Source organism: Oncorhynchus masou, chromosome 11 (genome assembly GCF_036934945.1).
Source record: "Oncorhynchus masou masou isolate Uvic2021 chromosome 11, UVic_Omas_1.1, whole genome shotgun sequence".
NCBI classification, from domain to species: domain Eukaryota; kingdom Metazoa; phylum Chordata; class Actinopteri; order Salmoniformes; family Salmonidae; genus Oncorhynchus; species Oncorhynchus masou.
Genome location: NC_088222.1, coordinates 2,888,592 through 2,911,019, shown reverse-complemented (window position 1 = coordinate 2,911,019; position 22,428 = coordinate 2,888,592). Strand labels below are relative to the sequence as shown.

The window sequence follows — 22,428 nt, the reverse complement described above, 5'->3', positions numbered from 1 at the left end:
ATCTGGTACTGGTACTCCCTGTAAACAGCTCTGTTCCTGTGTATCGTATTCCTCCTGTCTTTCTATCATTGTTAAGAAGGGCTTGGGAACAAGCATTGCATGATTAAGTCTACATCCATTAAATTTGGCCCATGTGACAAATAAAATGTGATTTTATATGAATATGGTCTTGATTTCTTCCATACAAGAACACATGAGGTCACCTTCACGTAAAAGGACCATTGAGGTCACCTTCACGTAAAAGGACTGTCGTTCAATAACATGGTCACATACAAACAAACAAAAAACTACCGAAATTCTGTTACAAACTTTGGATGTGCACAGTTTTTCCAGTAAATATGTTTTTGTAAAAATGTTCACTGTAAATTGTTCAAAGTAGTCCTTATAGAGTTGTATGGTTTGTTAAAAAACATGTTTTAAATCAATGGTTTTTGCTTGGCTTACACATTAAGTGAAAAAAAATCCATCATTGCAGCTACTGTAAACTTAGTTCTTCCTGTTTCATTCCAAGCAGTGAAAGTTTCATTTCTCATTATTCATTTCTGTTCTTCCCCAAATACTATCTGATTAACTGATACTAAATACAGCTATGCATTGCAGAGACACTGAATCAAAGTGATATTACATTGAAATACATTTTTTGGTCTTTTCGAAATCCCTGAAAATGCTAGTTGATAAATGAAGCCTAATTTGTTTTGCGACCCAAATAGTACCATGTTCCATAGGGCTCTGGTCTAAAGTAGTGCACTATATAGGGAATAGGGTTCCATAGGGCTCTGGTCTAAAGTAGTGCACTATATAGGGAATAGGGTGCTATAGGGCTCCGGTCTAAAGTAGTGCACTATATAGGGAACAGGGTTCCATAGGGCTCTGGTCTAAAGTAGTGCACTACATAAGGAATAGGGTTAGATAGGGCTCTTGTCTAAAGTAGTGCACTACATAGGGAATAGGGCTCCATAGGGCTCTTGTCTAAAGTAGTGCACTATATAGGGAATGCATTGACATGACAGAATAATAGTAATCTAACACTAAAATGTTCTCTTTTTCTCTTCCAGAAATCCTTCAAGGCATCAGAGGATGCCAGTGATGATCTAAAGAGAGACAGAACGGAGAGAAAGAGCGTCAGTTTTCTTGACTCTGTCAGTGTGATCTCAGCGGGCGGAGGAGACAGCAGTACTTCCACCAGACCTATGGAGGTGGAGGCCCACCCTGAGACCTGCTACCCCAGCCAAGGGCTCAACAGCCTGGGCAAGAAACACCAGACTCAGCCCCTGGACACAGAGGTGGCCCAGGAGATAGCATACCTGGATGAGGTGTTGGAGGCTAACTGCTGCGACCCAGAGGTTGACACCATGCCATTGCCCTCTAACGGGACAGAGAAACCTGAGAGAGACCCCAGGGATGTCGGTATTGACGGAACTGGGCCGTCCGTCCACATCTCCAACACAGACACACAATCCCCACAGACCAACCATGAGGTGAAAGTAGAGGGCAGGAAGCAAACCACCTTCATAGACCACCAGGAAGTCAATAACACCAGTAACTCCAAACCCGATGGCCACTCTGGACCAATGGGAGAGCATGAGAACTACAGGAACCAGGGAGGAGAGACAACATCCCCCACTGTGATGACCATGAAGAAGGAGGCACGTTTCGAGCTGCGGGCATTCCAGGAGGAGAAGAAGCCTTCCAAGCTGTTCGACCCGTGTGAGAAGGAGGTGCGTGTGAAGAAGGTGCGTCCGTCGGAGGAGGTGGCAGAGCTGGAGAGGGAGCGGCTGGAGCTGATCCGAGGCCAAGCCGTGAAGAAGAACCCTGGCATGGGCACAAAATGGTGGAACCCTCCTCAGGAAAAAAGCCTGGAGGAGGAGCTGGAGCCAGACAAACTTGAGTCACACAGGAAGTACGAGGAGAGGAAGCAGCAGCGGAAGTCAGAGTACAACTGGGGGTCGTCCCAGACGTACGCCCAGTACTCCATGACCTTTGAGCCCGGCTTTGACCCTGAGTCCAACCGGGACCCGGCAGAGGTTCTCCAGAGCACCAAGGAGGACATCCTGGTGGAGCAGATAGACTTCTCCGTTGCCAGGAAGCAGTTCCTCCAGATAGAACACGCCAGGCAGCAGCAGGCCGAGAGGTCACAGGTCACAGCCCCGAAGAGAGGCGTGGCACCTCAGCTCTACTCGGCCAAGCCCTTCTCCAGAGCGCCAGACAGCATCACCCATGTAGATAGATCCTCCAGCTCCTCCACAGTAGGCTACAGTAGTTGCCTGGGCTCGCCACTAGAGGCCAACGACATCACCACACCCACAACTACAGTCAGGACAGAGGGGATCTACTGCATCCAGGGAGAGGCCCAGTCCCCCACTACTACCTTGGGACAGGAAGAACCCAGGAACAGTGGCCCCAAGGAGGCCACGATGAACAACAGAGAAGGTGATGGAGACTTCACCAGCGCCCGGGCCGTCATGACCATCCTGAAAGATGAGGGAGACTCTGAGCTGTTTTCCTCATCCCTGCAGCATCGTTCCTCCTCCCAATCCTTCCACTCCCCCAGCGCCTCCCTGTCCTGCCACCCAGAGGAGTGTGACTCTGGACTGGACGAGCTCTCCCTGCGTTCCCAGGATACTACTGTTCTGGAGACCCTGTCCAACGACTTCAGCATGGACAACATCTCCGACAGCGATGTGTCAAATGAGACCATGTCGGCCTATCTGGGGGAGACGTCTCTGGGTGAGTACTCATTCCCCTCCACCCCCCAGGCCACCACGCCCGTCAATGGCAAGATGGAAGAAGACACCCTCAGATCCCTCGGGGAGCGGCGCCGGGATCGGGATCCGGAGGAGGAGGAGCTGGAGTACCATGCAGAGCTCCTGGTGCAGAGTGCCATCCAGCATGCCCTTATGAACCAGTCTCAACAGGGAGAAGAGTGGCAGGGGGTCCCCCGCGCCACCCCACAGTCCTTCCCCTACCCCCTCCCAGAGAGGCACCTAGACTTAGACGTCCTGCCGCCATCTTCTGGGATGCTCTCACCTCCACCCCCAGAACACCAGTCACCCACACTCCTAGACCACCCTCCAGCATTCCTGGCCCTCCACTCACCTCCATCCCCCCAGCTCCACTCACCTCCATCCCCCCAGCTCCACTCACCCCCCAGCTCACTGCAGCAGTGGCCAACACCCCATCAGTCCGTCCAGTCACCCCCACCCCAGTACCAATCAAGTCCATCGCAAACCCCCCAGCAACAGTCACCACAAGCTCAGTTCCAGTTAACTCCAAGCCAACATCAGTCTCCTCTCCCACAGCAGCAGTCCCCCCCAGCCCAGATTGAGAAACCTACCTACGCCCCCCCTCCCCGGAGGTCCTCTTCTGGAGGTCCTAAAATCCTCGTCCAGTCCGCCCTCAGTCGCTCACTGGCCCTGAATCCAGACCCCGTCCCAGTTCGCACGCCCGTCCACATCTCTCCTCGCACTGTAGAGCCCTACCAGCCTCCAGAGCTGTCGCCGACCCCCAGCGAGAAGGACCAGTTCAGTTACTTCTCTAAGTACTCCGAGGCGGCCGAGCTCCGCAGCACCGCAGAAGCGACCAGAACCCAGGAGACAGAGCAGAGCACCGGGCCGTTCAAGCTGCGCTCCCGGAAGCAGAGGACTCTGTCCATGATCGAGGAGGAGATCCGCGCGGCACAGGAGAGAGAGGAGGATCTGAAGAAGCAGAGGCAGAGCCTGGGAGCGGTGCGATCCGGACCGGGCCCCAGAACAAACCAGACAGGGAGGCCCAAGACAATGCCTATCAACTCCGGGGACAAGCAGAAGACCAACAGCCTACCCGCCAAACTAAGTCTCTCAGGCAGCCTGCCGCCCACAAAACTCCCCAGCAAGACGGCACCAGGTGAGCTAACTGACAAGAACTCTTGCTACGGTTAGGACCCTATGGGGACAAGGCCAAAGTAGTGCACTATGTATGAAATAGGACCCTATGGGGACAAGGCCAAAGTAGTGCACTATGTATGAAATAGGACCCTATGGGGACAAGGCCAAAAGTAGTGCACTGTGTATGAAATAGGACCCTATGGGGACAAGGTATATACTGTATATGACAATATAACAGGGTACATACAGTATATGACAATATAACAGGGTTTAATATACTGTATATGACAATATAACAGGGTTTAATACACTGTATCTGACAATATAACAGGGTTTAATACACTGTATCTGACAATATAACAGGGTTTAATATACTGTATCTGACAATATAACAGGGTACATACTGTATCTGACAATATAACAGGGTATCTGACAATATAACAGGGTTTAATATACTGTATCTGACAATATAACAGGGTATCTGACAATATAACAGGGTTTAATATACTGTATCTGACAATATAACAGGGTTTAATATACTGTATCTGACAATATAACAGGGTATCTGACAATATAACAGGGTTTAATATACTGTATCTGACAATATAAGAGGGTACATACAGTATATGACAATATAACAGGGTTTAATATACTGTATCTGACAATATAACAGGGTATCTGACAATATAACAGGGTTTAATATCTGACAATATAACAGGGTTTAATATACTGTATCTGACAATATAACAGGTTTAATATACTGTATCTGACAATATAACAGGGTTTAATATATATCTGACAATATAATGACATACTGTATATATAACAGGGTTTTATACTGTATCTGACAATATAACAGGGTATCTGACAATATAACAGGGTTTAATATACTGTATCTGACAATATAACAGGGTATCTGACAATATAACAGGGTTTAATATACTGTATATGACAATATAACAGAGTACATACTGTATGTGACAATATTTTTTTTGTTTTTATTTTTTATGCCTCTATTTTTATTTATTATTGTACCTTTATTTAACCAGGCAAGTCAGTTAAGAACAAATTCTTATTTTCAATGACGGCCTAGGAATAGTGGGTTAACTGCCTGTTCAGGGGCAGAACGACAGATTTGTACCTTGTCAGATCGGGGATTTGAACTTGCAACCTTGCGGTTGCTAGTCCAACGCTCTAACCACTAGGCTACCCTGCCGCCCCGGTATATACTGTATATCTACTGTAAATTATACTGACATATTCAGTACAGGGCCTATTATATTGTCATCATTAAGGGGAAAATGAACCCAATTGTCAAACTCAAGTAAAAGTAAAGATACTTCAATAGAAATGAGTTAAAACCCAATAAAATACAACGTGAGTAGGAGTCTAAAACTATTTGGTTTTAAATATACTGAAGTATCAAAAGTAAAGGTAAAAGTATAAATCATTTTAAATTCCTTATATTAAGCAAACCAGACTACACCATTTTCTTGTTTTTTATTTATTTAAGGATAGCCAGGGACACCTTCCAACACTCAGACATCATTTACAAATGAAGGAATGTGTGTTTTGTGAGTCCTCCAGATCAGAGACAGTAGGGATGGCCAGGGATGTTCTCTGTTTAGTGAGTCCTCCAGACCAGAGGAAGTAGCAATGACCAGGGATGTTCTCTGTTTAGTGAGTCCTCCAGATCAGAGGCAGTAGGAATGACCAGGGATGTTCTCTGTTTACTGAGTCCTCCAGACCAGAGGCAGTAGCAATGACCAGGGATGTTCTCTGTTTAGTGAGTCCTCCAGATCAGAGGCAGTAGGAATGACCAGGGATGTTCTCTGTTTAGTGAGTCCTCCAGATCAGAGGCAGTAGGAATGACCAGGGCTGTTCTCTGTTTAGTGAGTCCTCCAGATCAGAGGCAGTAGGGATGACAAGGGATGTTCTCTGTTTAGTGAGTCCACCAGATCAGAGGCAGTAGGGATGACCAGGGATGTTCTCTGTTTAGTGAGTCCTCCAGATCAGAGATAGTAGGGATGACCAGGGATGTTCTCTGTTTAGTGAGTCCTCCAGATCAGAGGCAGTAGGGATGACCAGGGATGTTCTCTGTTTAGTGAGTCCTCCAGATCAGAGACAGTAGGGATGACCAGGGATGTTCTCTGTTTAGTGAGTCCTCCAGATCAGAGGCAGTAGGGATGACCAGGGATGTTCTCTGTTTAGTGAGTCCTCCAGATCAGAGGCAGTAGGGATGACCAGGGATGTTCTCTGTTTAGTGAGTCCTCCAGATCAGAGGCAGTAGGGATGACCAGGGATGTTCTCTGTTTAGTGAGTCCTCCAGATCAGAGGCAGTAGGGATGACCAGGGATGTTCTCTGTTTAGTGAGTCCTCCAGATCAGAGACAGTAGGGATGACCAGGGATGTTCTATGTTTAGTGAGTCCTCCAGATCAGACAGTAGGGAGGAACAGGGATGTTCTCTGTTTAGTGAGTCCTCTAGATCAGAGGCAGTAGGGATGACCAGGGATGTTCTCTGTTTAGTGAGTCCTCCAGATCAGAGGCAGTAGGGATGACCAGGGATGTTCTCTGTTTAGTGAGTCCTCCAGATCAGAGGCAGTAGGGATGACCAGGGATGTTCTCTGTTTAGTGAGTCCTCCAGATCAGAGGCAGTAGGGATGACCAGGGATGTTCTCTGTTTAGTGAGTCCTCCAGATCAGAGGCAGTAGGGATGACCAGGGATGTTCTCTGTTTAGTGAGTCCTCCAGATCAGAGGCAGTAGGGATGACCAGGGATGTTCTCTGTTTAGTGAGTCCTCCAGATCAGAGGCAGTAGGGATGACCAGGGATGTTCTCTGTTTAGTGAGTCCTCCAGATCAGAGACAGTAGGGATGACCAGGGATGTTCTCTGTTGATGAGTCCTCCAGATCAGAAGTAGGGATGACAGGGATTTTCTCTGTTTGTGAAACAGATCAAATAGGGATGACCAGGGATGTTCTTTTGGTTGTCAAAGACAATCCAGATCAAAGAAGCAAAATGAAAAGGGATGTTCTCTGTTTAGTGAAGTTTACTTTACCAGGGATGTTTCTTATGTACTTTACACCAGTGTATTATTGACAATATAAATGAATTAGGGATGTTCTTTTACAATGTTTATTGGGTCCCTCTGATCAGAGGTAAGATAGGGATGAAGGGATGTTCTCTGTTTAGTGAGTCCTCCAGATCAGAGGCTAGGGATGACCAGGGATGTCCTCTGTTTAGTGGTCCCCAGATCGCCCCAGTAGGATGGGCAGGGATGACTCTGTTTAGTGGGTCCTCCAAGATCAGAGACAGTGATGACCAGGGATGTCTGTTTAGTGAGTCCTCCAAATCAGAGGCAGTAGGGATGAAAGGGATGTTCTCTGTTTAGTGAGTCCTCCAGATCAGAGGCAGTAGGGATGACCAGGATGTTCTCTGTTTAGTAGAGTCCTCCAGATCAGAGCAGTAGGGATGACCAGTAGCTGTAGTCTGTTTAGTGAGTCCTCCAGATCAGAGGCAGTAGGGATGACCAGGGATGTTCTCTGTTTAGTGAGTCCTCCAGATCAGAGGCAGTAGGATGACCAGGATGTTCTCTGTTTAGTGAGTCCTCCAGATCAGAGGCAGTAGGGATGACCAGGGATGTTCTCTGTTTAGTGAGTCCTCCAGATCAGAGGCAGTAGGGATGACCAGGGATGTTCTCTGTTTAGTGAGTCCACCAGATCAGAGGCAGTAGGGATGACCAGGGATGTTCTCTGTTTAGTGAGTCCTCCAGATCAGAGACAGTAGGGATGACCAGGGATGTTCTCTGTTTAGTGAGTCCTCCAGATCATAGCAGTAGGGATGACCAGGATGTTCTCTGTTTAGTAGTCCTCCAGATCAGAGACAGTAGGGATGAGTAGGGATGTTCTCTGTTTAGTGCAGTCCTCCAGATCAGAGGCAGTAGGGATGACCAGTGGATGTTCTCTGTTTAGTGAGTCCTCCAGATCAGAGGCAGTAGGGATGACCAGGGATGTTCTCTGTTTAGTGAGTCCTCCAGATCAGAGACAGTAGAGATGACCAGGGATGTTCTCTGTTTAGTGGGTCCTCCAGATCAGAGGCAGTAGGGATGACCAGGGATGTTCCGTTGATAAGTGCATGAATTTGACTATTTTCCTGTCCTGCTAAACACTCTAAATGTAACAAGTACTTTTGGTTGTCAAAGACAATTTATGAAGTAAAGAAGCAAAATGAAAAAGTAGTCAAAGAATATAAATAGTAGAAGTTTACTTTACAGTATGTTTACTTATGTACTTTACACCAGTGTATTATTGACAATATAAACTGAATTAGCGTGTTCTTTTACAATGTTTATTCCAACCCTCTGTCTACAGGTAAGATAGAGAAGATCCGTCCTGTGACTCCTGCTTCCCCCTCCTCGTTTGAGGGTCCCCTGCCCTCGCCCTCTCGGACCTGGGCAGTGATGACTCCGGGGGCGGTAGTCATGCAGACCCTGATAGTGAAGCGCCGGGGAAAGGAGAAACAGTGTGAGTAGTAGTAGTGAGTAGTAGTAGTACAACAGTGAGTAGTAGTAGTAGTAGTAGTAGTAGTAGTAGTAGTAGTAGTAGTAGTAGTAGTAGTAGTAGTAGTAGTAGTAGTAGTAGTAGTAGTAGTAGTAGTAGTAGTAGTAGTAGTATTAGTAGTAGTGGTAGTGGTAGTAGTAGTGGTAGTAGTAGTGGTTGTAGTAGTGGTAGTAGTAGTAGTAGTAGTAGTAGTAGTAGTAGTAGTAGTAGTAGTAGTAGTAGTAGTAGTACTATCCATGTTTTCTACTGGTGCTCATTGATCTGTCTTTCTCAGGGTAGTAGTAGTAGTAGTAGTAGTAGTAGTAGCAGTAGTAGTAGTAGTAGTGGCAGTAGTAGTAGTAGTAGCAGTAGTAGTAGTAGTAGTAGTAGTAGTAGTAGTAGTAGTAGTAGTAGTAGTAGTAGTATTAGTTGTAGTAGTAGTAGTGGTAGTATTAGTAGTGGTAGTAGTAGCAGTAGTAGTAGTAGTAGTAGTAGTAGTAGCAGTAGCAGTAGCAGTAGTAGTAGTAGTATCAGTAGTAGTAGTGGTAGTAGCAGTGGTAATAGCAGTAGTAGTAGTAGTAGTAGTAGTAGTGGTAGTAGTAGTAGTAGTAGTGGTAGTGGTAGTGGTAGTGGTAGTAGTGTTAGTAGTAGTAGTTAGTGGTAGTGGTAGTGGTAGTAGTGTTAGTAGTAGTAGCAGTAGTAGTGGTAGTGGTAGTGGTAGTGGCAGTAGTAGTAGTAGTGGTAGTGGCAGTGGTAGTAGTAGCAGTAGTAGTAGTAGTAGTAGTAGTAGTAGTAGTAGTAGTAGTAGTAGTAGTAGTAGTAGTAGTAGTAGTAGTAGTAGTAGTAGTAGTAGTAGTAGTGGTAGTAGTAGTAGTAGTAGTAGTAGTAGTAGTGGTAGTAGTAGTAGTAGTAGTGGTAGTAGTAGTACTATCCATGTTTCTCCTGGTGCTCATTGATCTGTCTTTCTCAGTTTTAGTGACCTACAGTAGCCTGGGTACATGACCAGTTTGTGCTACCATTCCACTCTTAGCATATACTAGTATAGCACAGTTGCTTAGTAGTAGTTGGCAGTTTCATTGTAGTAGCACTTCACTTCTCCCTGACAGTGATTGGTCCCAAATACCATTCTACTCCTTATATAGTGCTCTAGCTTCTTGGCTCTAGCTTATTGGCTCTGGTCATAAGTAGTGCATTAAATAGGGAATAAGGTAGATTTTGGATGAATGATGTATATATATATATTCTAGATGGAACATAGTGGGTGCTGTGTTGGAGCCACTGTGCCTCCATCTTGGTATTCCCCCACTGTTGATAAAAAATATATATATTTAAGAAGATATAGAAATGCTTTTATTAATGTCTACGTTATGTTTATCCTAATACAGACAGCTTAATGCATACATTTACATGATTATGTCAGTTCAACATGCTCATTAAATATATATTTATTTATTTTTATATATAAATGTTCCTTAAAGTATAATTTTTAGAGATTACTAATGTCCTCACTACATCCACAAAAATACTGAAATGCATGTAATTTTGTGCTCGAAACATTTAATTGAAATGTTATAGACTTCCATTCGTTCCTATGAAGGACTGTTCCTACTGGGGAGTGGCAATATGGCCGACCGGTGGCTTCAAACCTTGTCATTGGCCAATACACAGCATCAGCTCTCTAGGAGTCATATACATCCTGTCTGGCTCAGTTGGTATTAAGGTAGAGCTTGGCACTTGCAACGACAGGGTTGTGGGTTGGATTCTCACAGGGGACCTGTACAGGGGAAAAGGTATGAAAATGTAAGTTACTCTGGATAAGAGCTTCTATATATTTTTGGGGGTAAGCAGACATCCGCTCCTCACTGAGTCACTAGCAGCGAAGGTCAGTTTCTCTTCCTGTCACTCTTCCTGTCCTGATCTCTGTGTTGTGACACTCCAGATCATCGCAGGGGCTTTCCTGTGGAAAAGGAAGTGAATTGACACTAAAAGAAAAAGGGACTATTTACAGTGTAATCAGCATTATAATCATATTAATATACTGTATTTCTCCATCAATATAATTACATATTGACTTAATATGATAATACAAGTATTAATTTTTACAAAAACTCTAAATTGTGCTTTTAAGAGGCCTTTGAGCCTCTTGAATATGGACAGCTGCTCGTGAATTTGTGGTAGCAAATTACTGTAATTGTCATTACACAATAGATGCTTCTAAGCGGTGTAGAATCAGTTTTATATCCCTCTGAAAAGGAGATGCTGACTAAGTCCCAAGTGACACCCTATTACCTACATAGTGCACTAATTTCCCCCGAGTCCTATGGGCCCTGATCAAAATTAGTGCACTAAGTAGGGAATAGGGTGCCATTTGTGACAGACATTGCATTATCACTGTTATTATTTATTCTTTACTTCATGTTGTCCCTCTAATGTTTATTTTCTGTCTCCTCTGTCTGTCTCCTCTGTCTGTCTCCTCTGTCTTTCTCCTCTGTCTTTCTCCTCTGTCTGTCTCCTCTGTCTTTCTCCTCTGTCTTTCTCCTCTGTCTGTCTCCTCTGTCTGTCTCCTCTGTCTGTCTCTGTCTGTCTCCTCTGTCTGTCTCCTCTGTCTTTCCCTGTGTCTGTCTCTCTCCTCTGTCTGTCTCCTTTCTCCTCTGTCATTCCCTCTGTCTGTCTCCTCTGTCTGTCTCTCCTCTGTCTGTCTCCCCTCTGTCTTTCTCCTCTGTCTTTCTCCTGTGTCTGTCTGTCTCCTCTGTCTTTCTCCTCTGTCTGTCTTTCCTCTGTCTTTCTCCTCTGTCTTTCTCCTCTGTCTGTCTCCTCTGTCTTTCTCCTCTGTCTGTCTCCTCTGTCTTTCTCCATCTGTCTGTCTCTCTCCCCTCTGTCTGTCTTCCTCTCTGTCATTCCCTCTGTCTGTCATCTCCTGTCTGTCTTTCCCTCTGTCTCTTTCCCTCTGTCTGTCTTCTCCTCTGTCTGTCTTTCCCTCTGTCTCTTTCCCCTCTGTCTGTCTTTCTCCTCTCTGTCTGTCTTTCTCCTCTGTCATTTCTCCTCTGTCTATCTCTCCCCTCTGTCTGTCTTTCACCTCTGTCTGTCTTTCTCCTCTGTCTGTCTTTCTCCTCTGTCTGTCTTTTCCTCTCTGTCTGTCTGTCTCCTCTCTGTCTGTCTCCTCTGTCTGTCTCTCTCTCTCTGTCCATCTGTCTCCTCTCCGTATGTCCCCCTCTGCTCTCCTCTGTCTGTCTCCTCTCCATCTCCTCTCCTCTCTGTCCGTCTATCTCCTCTCCAACTCCTCTCCTCTCTGTCTATCTCCTCTCTGTCCGTCTGTCTCCTCTCCATCTCCTCTCCGTCTGTCTCCTCTCCATCTCTTCTCCTCTCCATCTCCTCTCCTCTCTGTCTATCACCTCTCCTCTCTGTCCGTCTGTCTCCTCTCCATCTCCTCTCCATCTCTGTCCATCTGTTTCCTCTCCATCTCCTCTCCGTCTGTCTGTCTGTCTGTCTGTCTGTCTGTCTGTCTGTCTGTCTGTCTGTCAGTACACCTGTTTGATGCGCTCTAGGAAGGATACTACAGAGGTATCTACCTGTCCAATGCTCTGCTTTCTGCTTACAGGCTTGCTCTCCTGTTATGTGTGCATATCACAGGGCTCTGGTCAAAAGTAATGCACTAAATAGGGAATTAGGGGGCCATGTTGTGTTGGTGGACTTGCATGTTGCTTGTCCTGTTGTCCATTGGGCTTCGCATGACCTCAACCATAGAAATATAGAATAACTAAAATGGCTATATTGACTTGAAATGGGAGGACCATTCTAGGGATTCAATTTCTATGACTGGTGAGGCCTAGAGATGCATCAGGACATTACTACATTATGATTACATTACATTATGATATTATGTTTTGCCTTCTGGTTTCAGCCCCCTGTGTCCCACATTAACCCTATTCAGTAGCAGGGTAAAATCACTGGGGAAGACAAGCCAGAAAGCACAAAACCCTTTTACAACATCTGTGTTGTGATAAGTGTGTTGTTTATAACCTGTTAGTTCATATCTCAGGTCATATAAATAAAAGCATAGACAAGAAGAAGACACAGTGGTAGAATAAATTCAACCACACCTTTGTTTCATTACAAAACCAGAGAACAACATCTGTCTGATGAAGTCCACAAAGCAAATATTGCATATAACAAACTGCAGGGGTCAAGAAAGTTTGTGTTTCCAACATTTCTGGACCACTAAACAACTATTAATTTAGAACCATAGAGAGTTAACTCATGACCCAAAGACAACAGGAGCTCCTCCACTATTCCAGCACCATTTCAACTTCAACATCATCAAATCACCTGTTTAGTCTAATACAGTGACAACAAAAAGATTCCAAAAACAATTTAGACCAATCAACTAAATAATAGTCAGCTACAAATGATGTGGATGTCCATGGTTCTGATTTGTGTGTGGAAGTAGAAAAACACTCACCCAATACCATCACCAATACCCTCACCAATACCATCACCATACCATCACCAATACCATCATCCAATACCATCACCATTACCATCACCAATACCATCACCATTACCATCACCAATACCATCACCAATACCATCACCATTACCATCACCAATACCATCACCCATACCATCACCAATCACTCACCAATACCATCACCAATACCATCACCAATACCATCACCAATACCATCACCAATACCCTCACCAATACCATCACCAATACCATCACCTCACCAATACCCTCACCAATACCATCACCACCATCACCAATACCATCACCAATAATACCATCACCAATACCATCACCAATACCCTCACCATCACCAATACCATCACCCAATACCATCACCAATACCATCACCAATACCATCACCAATACCATCACCAATACCATCACCCATCACCATCACCAATATCACCAATACCATCACCAATACCATCACCAATACCATCACCAATAATCACCAATACCATCACCAATACCATCACCAATACCATCACCAATACCCTCACCAATACCATCACCACCATACCATCACCATTACCATCACCAATACCATCACCAATACCATCACCAATACCATACCATCACCAATACCCTCACCAATACCATCACCAATACCATCACCCATACCATCACCAATACCATCACCCAATACCATCACCATTACCATCACCAATACCAACACCATTACCATCACCAATACCATCACCAATACCATCACCAATACCCTCAAATACCATTGCACCATCACCAATACCCTCACCAATACCATCACCATTACCATCACCAATACCATCATCAATACCCTCATCAATACCATCACCAATACCATTCAATACCCTCACCAATACCCTCACCAATACCATCACCAATACCCTCAACAATATGAACCAATGGTCACCAATACCATCACCAATACCATCACCAATACCATTACCAATACCCTCACCAATACCCTCACCAATACCCTCACCAATACCATCACCAATACCCCTATCTTCAATACCATGGCAATAACCATCACCATTACCATCACCAATACCATCACCAATACCATCACCAATACCAACAATACCATGCAATACCATCACCCAATACCATCACCAATACCATCAATAATACCATCACCCAATACCATCACCAATACCATCACCAATGCCATCACCAATACAATCACCCAATACCATCACCATTACCATCACCAATACCATCACCCAATACCATCACATTACCTTCACCCAATACCATTTATTTTTGGTGTGCCAGGACCAATCACCAATGCCATCCTCTGTCTTTCATGTTGACTAAGCTCATCACTCTGTCTATTGGCTAAAATGCTTTTACCCTAACTTCCATTCATCAAGGGTTAGCTAGTTAACACTAGCCTTCTACATCTAGCTACATATTGAAGGGGCACAACAGGGGGCACAACAATGTATGAACCAATTTGGATCAGAATCATCGTTATAATCATTGGTCAGTATGGAAATTAAGTAAAACCACAAGTCAAAATCCCTATCTTCATCCATGGCTAATTGAGGAAAGGGACAGTTTCACAGCTAGAAACAGAGGACAACTAGATGCAACATTTCAAGTTTTTCCTGTCAATTCGTTTGTCTTGATGTGATGTGATTGGAATGAATAAATTCAAACTGGCTTCCCTTTACATTGATTATTAATTTTTTGGTGTGCCAAAATCACAGTTGAAAGTTATATTATTTTGTATGTTTTTGTATATATTTTTTATCTTGGTACATTTTTTTTGGGGGGGGATCATGGCATCCATGAATACACGCCAGCCACTGACACTATTCCCTATTTGGTGCACTATTGTGTGTGTGTGTGTGTGTGTGTGTGTGTGTGTGTGTGTGTGTGTGTGTGTGTGTGTGTGTGTGTGTGTGTGTGTGTGTGTGTGTGTGTGTGTGTGTGTGTGTGTGTGTGTGTGTGTGTGTGTGTGTGTGTGTGTGTGTGTGCCCCTAATGGCTCCTTCCTGTAACCTCTGACACTACTGCAGTGTGTCTTGATGCCCGGCTAACCTGTGGTGGTGGTGTGCATGCATGTCAGCCTGTGTATAGTCCAGTGTGGGGTTTTTATACAGGGTTTACTGTGGTTATATGGCGGCTGTGAGTAAAGACAGGTAAAACAATAAACAATACCCTGTATAGCGTAATACCAATGGAATCTGGCAACGACAACAGAAACTTCAATTCAATTGAATATAACTTTTCATCTCATCTCATTGGGTAAAAAAAAACTATACAGCAAGATGGATGCCCAGAGGAAAACATTAAAACACTGATCCTTGTATCCCCTTTCAGAGAATGCATCTCCTGGTCCTCTATGGCGTTAGTAGACCAGAAGGTCCTCTATGGTGTTAGTAGACCAGAAGGTCCTCTATGGCATTAGTAGACCAGAAGGTCCTCTATAGTGTTAGTAGACCAGAAGGTCCTCTATAGCGTTAGTAGACCAGAAGGTCCTCTATAGTGTTAGTAGACCAGAAGGTCCTCTATAGCGTTAGTAGACCAGAAGGTCCTCTATGGTGTTAGTAGACCAGAAGGTCCTCTATGGTGTTAGTAGACCAGAAGGTCCTCTATGGCGTTAGTAGACCAGAAGGTCCTCTATGGCGTTAGTAGACCAGAAGGTTCTCTATAGTGTTAGTAGACCAGAAGGTCCTCTATAGTGTTAGTAGACCAGAAGGTTCTCTATAGCGTTAGTAGACCAGAAGGTTCTCTATAGTGTTAGTAGACCAGAAGGTTCTCTATAGCGTTAGTAGACCAGAAGGTTCTCTATAGTGTTAGTAGACCAGATGGTTCTCTATAGTGTTAGTAGACCAGATGGTTCTCTATAGTGTTAGTAGACCAGATGGTTCTCTATAGTGTTAGTAGACCAGAAGGTTCTCTATAGTGTTAGTAGACCAGAAGGTTCTCTATAGTGTTAGTAGACCAGAAGGTTCTCTATAGCGTTAGTAGACCAGAAGGTTCTCTATGGCGTTAGTAGACCTGAAGGTTCTCTATAGTGTTAGTAGACCAGAAGGTTCTCTATGGCGTTAGTAGACCAGAAGGTCGTGTTTGTTCTACCTGTTGACTGACTTGTTGTTCTGTTTTCTGGGTTACCAGGTGCTGGAGGCCACCCGCGTCACACGCAGGAAAAGCAACATGGCGCTGAGGTGGGAAGCGGGGCTTTACGCTAATGAGGATGGAGAGGAAGAAGAGGAAGAAGAAGAGGAAGAAGAAGAGGAGGAGGAGTAGATAGTCCTCCCTTGTGTTCTGTGACTATCAGGAATGTAGGGATAGATGGATAGAGGGATAGAGTGATGAAGGGATGGAGAGAGGAGGAGACAGCAAGACAACCACAAGTATTTATTTTACTAAGTATTTTGATCACATGACCTGTCACGTGACCTTCTGGATGGACCAACCAGGAAGTAACATCCAGCCCCACACTGGAACACAGAGAGACCCATGGGATACGGCTGGTTGAGTATTGGTTCAACACAGACATACACTCTCAGAAAAAAAAGATGCTATGTAGAACCTAAAATGGTACTTCAGCTGTCCCTGTGGAAGAACCCTTTGAAGAACCATTTTGGTTTCAGGTAGAACCTTTTTCAGTTCCATGTAGAACCCTTTTCAGAGAGGACTCTACATGGAACCCAAAAGGGTTCTACATGGAACCCAAAGGAGTTCTACATGGAACCCAAAAGAGTTCTACATGGAACACAAAAGAGTTCTACATGGAACCCTAAATAGTTCTACATGGAACACAAAAGAGTTCTACATGGAACCCAAAAGAGTTCTACATGGAACCCAAAAGAGTTGTTCCAAGGGTTCTTCCACAGGAGACAGCCAATGAACCCTTTTGGAACCCGTCATCCCCCCCGGAGTGTGTAAGCTTGTCAAGTGATCTTATTCTATTATCTCAGTGGTGTGAGGAAGGATGTCAGACTCTGTGGAACCCCTGGAAACCAGACTTCGTCCCAAATGGCAACCTTTTTCCTACCATGCAATATGGGCCCTGTTTAAAGTAGTGCACTATGTAGGGAAATGGTGGTCATCGTCAACCTCGTGACTATATGTAATCTTCTATATTACCAGTATTCCTCAGTAAGACAGGTGTTTAAATATATATTATCACTCTAGATCTGCTTTAAATGAGTTCTGTATTTATAAAGTAATAAAAGAAGTCCTCTCTTCCATTTCTAACATTTGATGCTGGAACTTGAAACACACAGATACAGTATATGAGCTATCTAAACAGCAGATATGAGATATTTAACTAAATGAGCTCATTTAAACTGAATAGCGTGTTTAGATTGGTCATTCGGAAGGAAGGAAGGAAGGAAGGAAGGAAGGAAGGAAGGAAGGAAGGAAGGAAGGAAGGAAGGAAGGAAGGAAGGAAGGAAGGAAGGAAGGAAGGAAGGAAGGAAGGAAGGAAGGAAGGGAAAGCTATCTGCAGGTCATTTCGCAATGATTAATAATCACTTAATTGGTCAGTTTGGTCAATAAAGGGAGAGTTCAGGTGTTTATAGATGGATGTGATTATCAGGGAGTTGATGAGTGAATGGCAATCAATCAAGGAGATGAATGAGTTGAACATGAACATGCTTGTAGTCATAGATGTGCCTATTAACAATTATCGTTGTCATTTCAAACAAACTATGTGATATGTCCCAAAAGGCACCCTATTCCCTACATAGAGCCTATGGGCCCTGGTGAAAAGTAGTGCACTATATAGGGAATAGGGTACCATTTGGGATCTATTGCATTGTAATGCAACATAAGTGGTGTAGAAATAGAACTATTATGGAGACAGTCAAAATGGCCACCCGTGATGATTCAAATTATATGGATGTGAGACGCTATACATGTCTGTGAGTTTGTGTTTTTTGGACTGTACAGGACAATATCATCATCCAACTGGTTTCAAAACAGTCTGTATGATTAAGTATTTGAATGTCAGATATTTAAAAAATAATAATAACAATAATGATCATTTCTGTTGTACCTATATCGGCATCTTGTTAAATTTGAGCTCTTCTCTGATGTAAGAGGTCTTTACTTGTGACATAATGACATAAGATTGATGTGGATGTGATGGAAAAATCGGGAGAGAAATGTTCTTATGTTTTGACTCTCGACCTTGGCAGCAGAGGGAGAGATTGGTGAGATTTGTTACACTCTTTTGGAGAAGTTCATTGTCCTACAGTTAGATTGGGTCGAGGACCACACATTTCAAAACACCACAGTCTATTGCAGTCAAAATTATAGTTTGCATGAAAATATATTGCTTTTTAAATCAAGTTATTCTATCTCAAAAGGGGGGCATATTTTTCATTAACAATTGGCAGATCTTTACATCGCATTCGGAAAGTATTCAGACCCCTTGACCTTTTCCACATTTTGTTACATTACAGCCTTATTCTAAAATATATTATTATTTTTTTTAATTTTCCCTCAATCTACACACAATATCCCATAACAACAAAGCAAAAAACAGGTTTTGAAATTTTTGCTATTTGAAATAATACATTTACATAAGTATTCAGACCCTTTACTCAGAACTTTGTTGAAGCACCTTTGGCAGTGATTACAGCCTTGAGTCTTCTTGGGTATGATGCTACAAGCTTGGCACAGCTGTATTAGGGGAGTTTCTCCCATTCTTCTCTGCAGATCCTCTCAAGCTCTGTCAGGTTGGATGGGGAGCATTGCTGCATAGCTATTACTCTCCTGAGATGTTCGATCAGGTTCAGGTCCCGGATCCGCCCACTCCAGGACATTCAGATTTGTCCCGAAGCCTTTACTGTGTTGTCTTGGCTGTGTGCTTAGGGTTGCTGTTCTGTTGGAAGGTGAACCTTCGCCCCAGTCTGAGGTCCTGAGCGCTCTGGAGCAGGTTTTCATGAAGGATCTCTCAGTACTTTGGTCCGTTCATCTTTCACTCTATCCTGACTAGTCTCCCAGTCACTGCTGCGGAAAAACATCCCCACAGCATGATGCTGCCACCAACATGCTTCACCATAGGGAGGGTGCCAGGTTTCCTCCAGACGCGACGCTTGTCTTTCAGGCCAAAGAATTCGATCTTGGTTTCATCAGACCAGAGAATCTTGTTTCGCATGGTATGAGAGTCTTAGGGTGCATTTTGGCAAACTCCAAGCGGGCTTTCATGTGTCTTTTACTGAGGAGTGGCTTCCGTCTGATTGCTGGAGTGCTGCAGAGATGGTTGTTCTTCTGGAAGGGTCTCCCATCTCCCGAGAAGAACTCTGGAATTCTGTCAGAATGGCCATCGGGTTCTCGGTCACCTCCCTGACCAAGGCCCTTCTCCCCCAATTGCTTAGTTTGGCCGGGCGGCCAGCTCTCGGAAGAGTCTTGGTGGTTCCAAACTTCTTCCATTTAAGAATGATGGAGGCCACTGTGTTCTTGGGGACCTTCAATGCTGCAGACATTTGTTTGGTACCCTTCCCCAGATCTGTGCCTCGACACAATCCTGTCTCGGAGCTCTACGGACAATTCCTGCGACCTCATGGCTTTGTTTTTGCTCTGACATTCACTGTCAAATGTGGGACCTTATATAGACAGGTGTGTGGCCTTTCCAAATCATGTCCAATCTATTGAATTTACCACAGGTGGACTCCAGTCAAGTTGTTGAAACATCTCAAGGATGATCAATGGAAACAGGATGAACCTGAGCTCAATTTCAAGTCTCATAGCAAAGGGTCTACTTATGTAAATAAGATATTTCTGTTTTGCTTCAACATGTACAGTTGAAGTCAGAAGTTTACATACACCTTATCCAATTACATTTAAACTCAGTTTTTCACAATTCCTGACATTTAATCCAAGTAAAAATTCCCTGTCATAGGTCAGTTAGGATCACCACTTTATTTTAAGAATGTGAAATGTCAGAATAATAGTAGAGAGAAGGATTTATTTCAGCTTTTATTTCTTTCATCACATTCCCAGTGGGTCAGACGTTTACATACACTCAATTAGTATTTGGTAGCGTTGCCTTTAAATTGTTTAACTTGGGTCAAGCGTTTCGGGTAGCCTTCCACAAGCTTCCCACAATAAGTTGGGTGAATTTTGGCCCATTCCTCTTGACAGAGCTGGTGTAACTGAGTCAGGTTTGAAGGCCTCCTTGCTCGCACATTCTTTTTCAGTTCTGTGCACAAATTTTCTATAGGGTTGAGGTCAGGGCTTTGTGATGGCCACTCCCAAACCTTGACCTTGTTGTCCTTTAGCCATTTTGCCACAACTTTGGAAGTATGTTTGGGATCATTGTCCATTTGGAAGACCCATTTGCAACCAAGCTTTAACTTCCTGACTGATGTCTTGAGATGTTGCTTCAATATATCCACATACTTTTCTTCATCAGTCTAAAGCAGTTCTATTTTCGTTTCATCAGACCAAAAGGACATTTCTCCAAAAAGTATGATCTTTGTCCCCATGTGCAGTTGCAAACTGTAGTCTAGCTTTTTTATGGTGGTTTTGAAGCAGTGGCTTCTTCCTTGCTGAGCGGCCTTTCAGGTTATGTCGATATAGGACTCGTTTTACTGTGGATATAGATACTTTTGTACCGGTTTCCCCCAGCATCTTCACAAGGTCCTCTGCTGTTGTTCTGGGATTGATTTGCACTTTTCACACCAAAGTACGTTCATCTCTAGGAGACAGAATGTGTCTCCTTCCTGAGCGGTATGACGGCTGCGTGGTCCCATGGTATTTGTACTTGCGTACTATTGTTTGTACAGATGAACATGGTACCTTCAGGCGTTTGGAAATTGCTCCCAAAGATGAGGTATACAATTTTCTTTCTGAGGTCTTGGCTGATTTCTTTTGATTTTCCCGTGATATCAAGCAAAGAGGCACTGAGTCTGAAGGTAGGCCCTGAAATACATCCACAGGTACACCTCCAATTGTCTCAAATGATGTCAATCAGCCTATCAGAAGCTTCTAAAGCCATGACATCATTTTCTGGAATTTTCCAAACTGTTTAAAGGCACAGTCAACTTAGTGTATGTAAACTTCTGACCCACTGGAATTGTGATACAGTGAATTATAAGTGAAATAATCTGTCTGTAAACAATTGTTGGAAAAATGACTTGTGTCATGCACATAGTAGATGTCATAACCGACTTGCCAAAACTATAGTGTGTTAACAAGAAATTTGTGGAGTGGTTGAAAAACAAGTTTTAATGACTCCAACCTCAGTGTATGTTAACTTCCGACTTCAACTGTATGTAAATAATATTTCTGTTTATTTATTTTTATTCATGAGTAAACATTTCTAAAAACCTGTTTTTGCTTTGTCATTATGGGGTATTGTGATGTTATTATGGGGTATTGTGATGTCATTATGGGGTATTGTGATGTTATTATGGGGTATTGTGATGTCATTATGGGGTATTGTGATGTCATTATGGGGTATTGCGTGTAGATTGCTGAACATTTTTATTGATATAATAAATGAAAAATTATAAGGCTGTAACGTGACAAAATGAGGAAAAAGTCAAGGGGTCTGAATACATCCCGAAGGCACTGTATGTCCAGCTGTATGTCCAGCTGTATGGCCAGCTGTATGGCCAGCTGTATGTCCAGCTGTATGTCCAGCTGTATGTCCGGCTGTATGGCCAGCTGTATGTCCAGCTGTATGGCCAGCTGTATGGCCAGCTGTATGTCCAGCTGTATGGTCAGCTGTATGTCCAGCTGTATGGCCAGCTGTATGGCCAGCTGTATGGCCAGCTGTATGTCCAGCTGTATGGTCAGCTGTATGGCCAGCTGTATGGCCAGCTGTATGGCCAGCTGTATGTCCGGCTGTATGTCCAGCTGTATGGTCAGCTGTATGGCCAGCTGTATGGCCAGCTGTATGGCCAGCTGTATGGCCAGCTGTATGGCCAGCTGTATGGCCAGCTGTATGGCCAGCTGTATGGCCGGCTGTATGGCCAGCTGTATGGCCGGCTGTATGGCCGGCTGTATGGCCGGCTGTATGTCCGGCTGTATGGCCAGCTGTATGGCCAGCTGTATGGCCAGCTGTATGGCCAGCTGTATGGCCAGCTGTATGTCCGGCTGTATGGCCGGCTGTATGGCCGGCTGTATGGCCAGCTGTATGTCCAGCTGTATGTCCAGCTGTATGGTCAGCTGTATGTCCGGCTGTATGGACAGCTGTATGTCCAGCTGTATGGTCAGCTGTATGGCCAGCTGTATGTCCAGCTGTATGTCCGGCTGTATGTCCAGCTGTATGTCCAGCTGTATGGCCAGCTGTATGTCCAGCTGTATGGTCAGCTGTATGTCCGGCTGTATGGCCAGCTGTATGTCCAGCTGTATGGCCAGCTGTATGGCCAGCTGTATGGTCAGCTGTATGTCCGGCTGTATGGCGGCGGTCGGCTGTATGTATGTCGGCTGTATGTCCAGGTGGCCAGCTGTATGGCTGTATGGCCGGGCTGTATGTCCGGCTGTATGTCCGGCTGTATGTCCGGCTGTGGTCAGCTGGTGTCCGGCTGTATGGCCAGCTGTATGGCCAGCTGTATGGCCAGCTGTAT

General features: G+C 44.4%; 1 protein-coding gene across 1 annotated transcript; it reads left to right on the top strand.

Moving 5' to 3' along the window:
- The first annotated feature begins 1,088 nt into the window (after window positions 1–1,088).
- Window positions 1,089–16,147, top strand: LOC135548937 (PALM2-AKAP2 fusion protein-like). The gene is made up of 4 exons (XM_064979033.1): window positions 1,089–3,882; window positions 8,234–8,386; window positions 10,341–10,372; window positions 16,016–16,147. Exons 1-4 carry the CDS (start codon window positions 1,191–1,193, stop codon window positions 16,145–16,147), a joined length of 3,009 nt encoding a protein of 1,002 aa, XP_064835105.1. The 5' UTR covers window positions 1,089–1,190.
- Window positions 16,148–22,428: the final 6,281 nt, after the last annotated feature.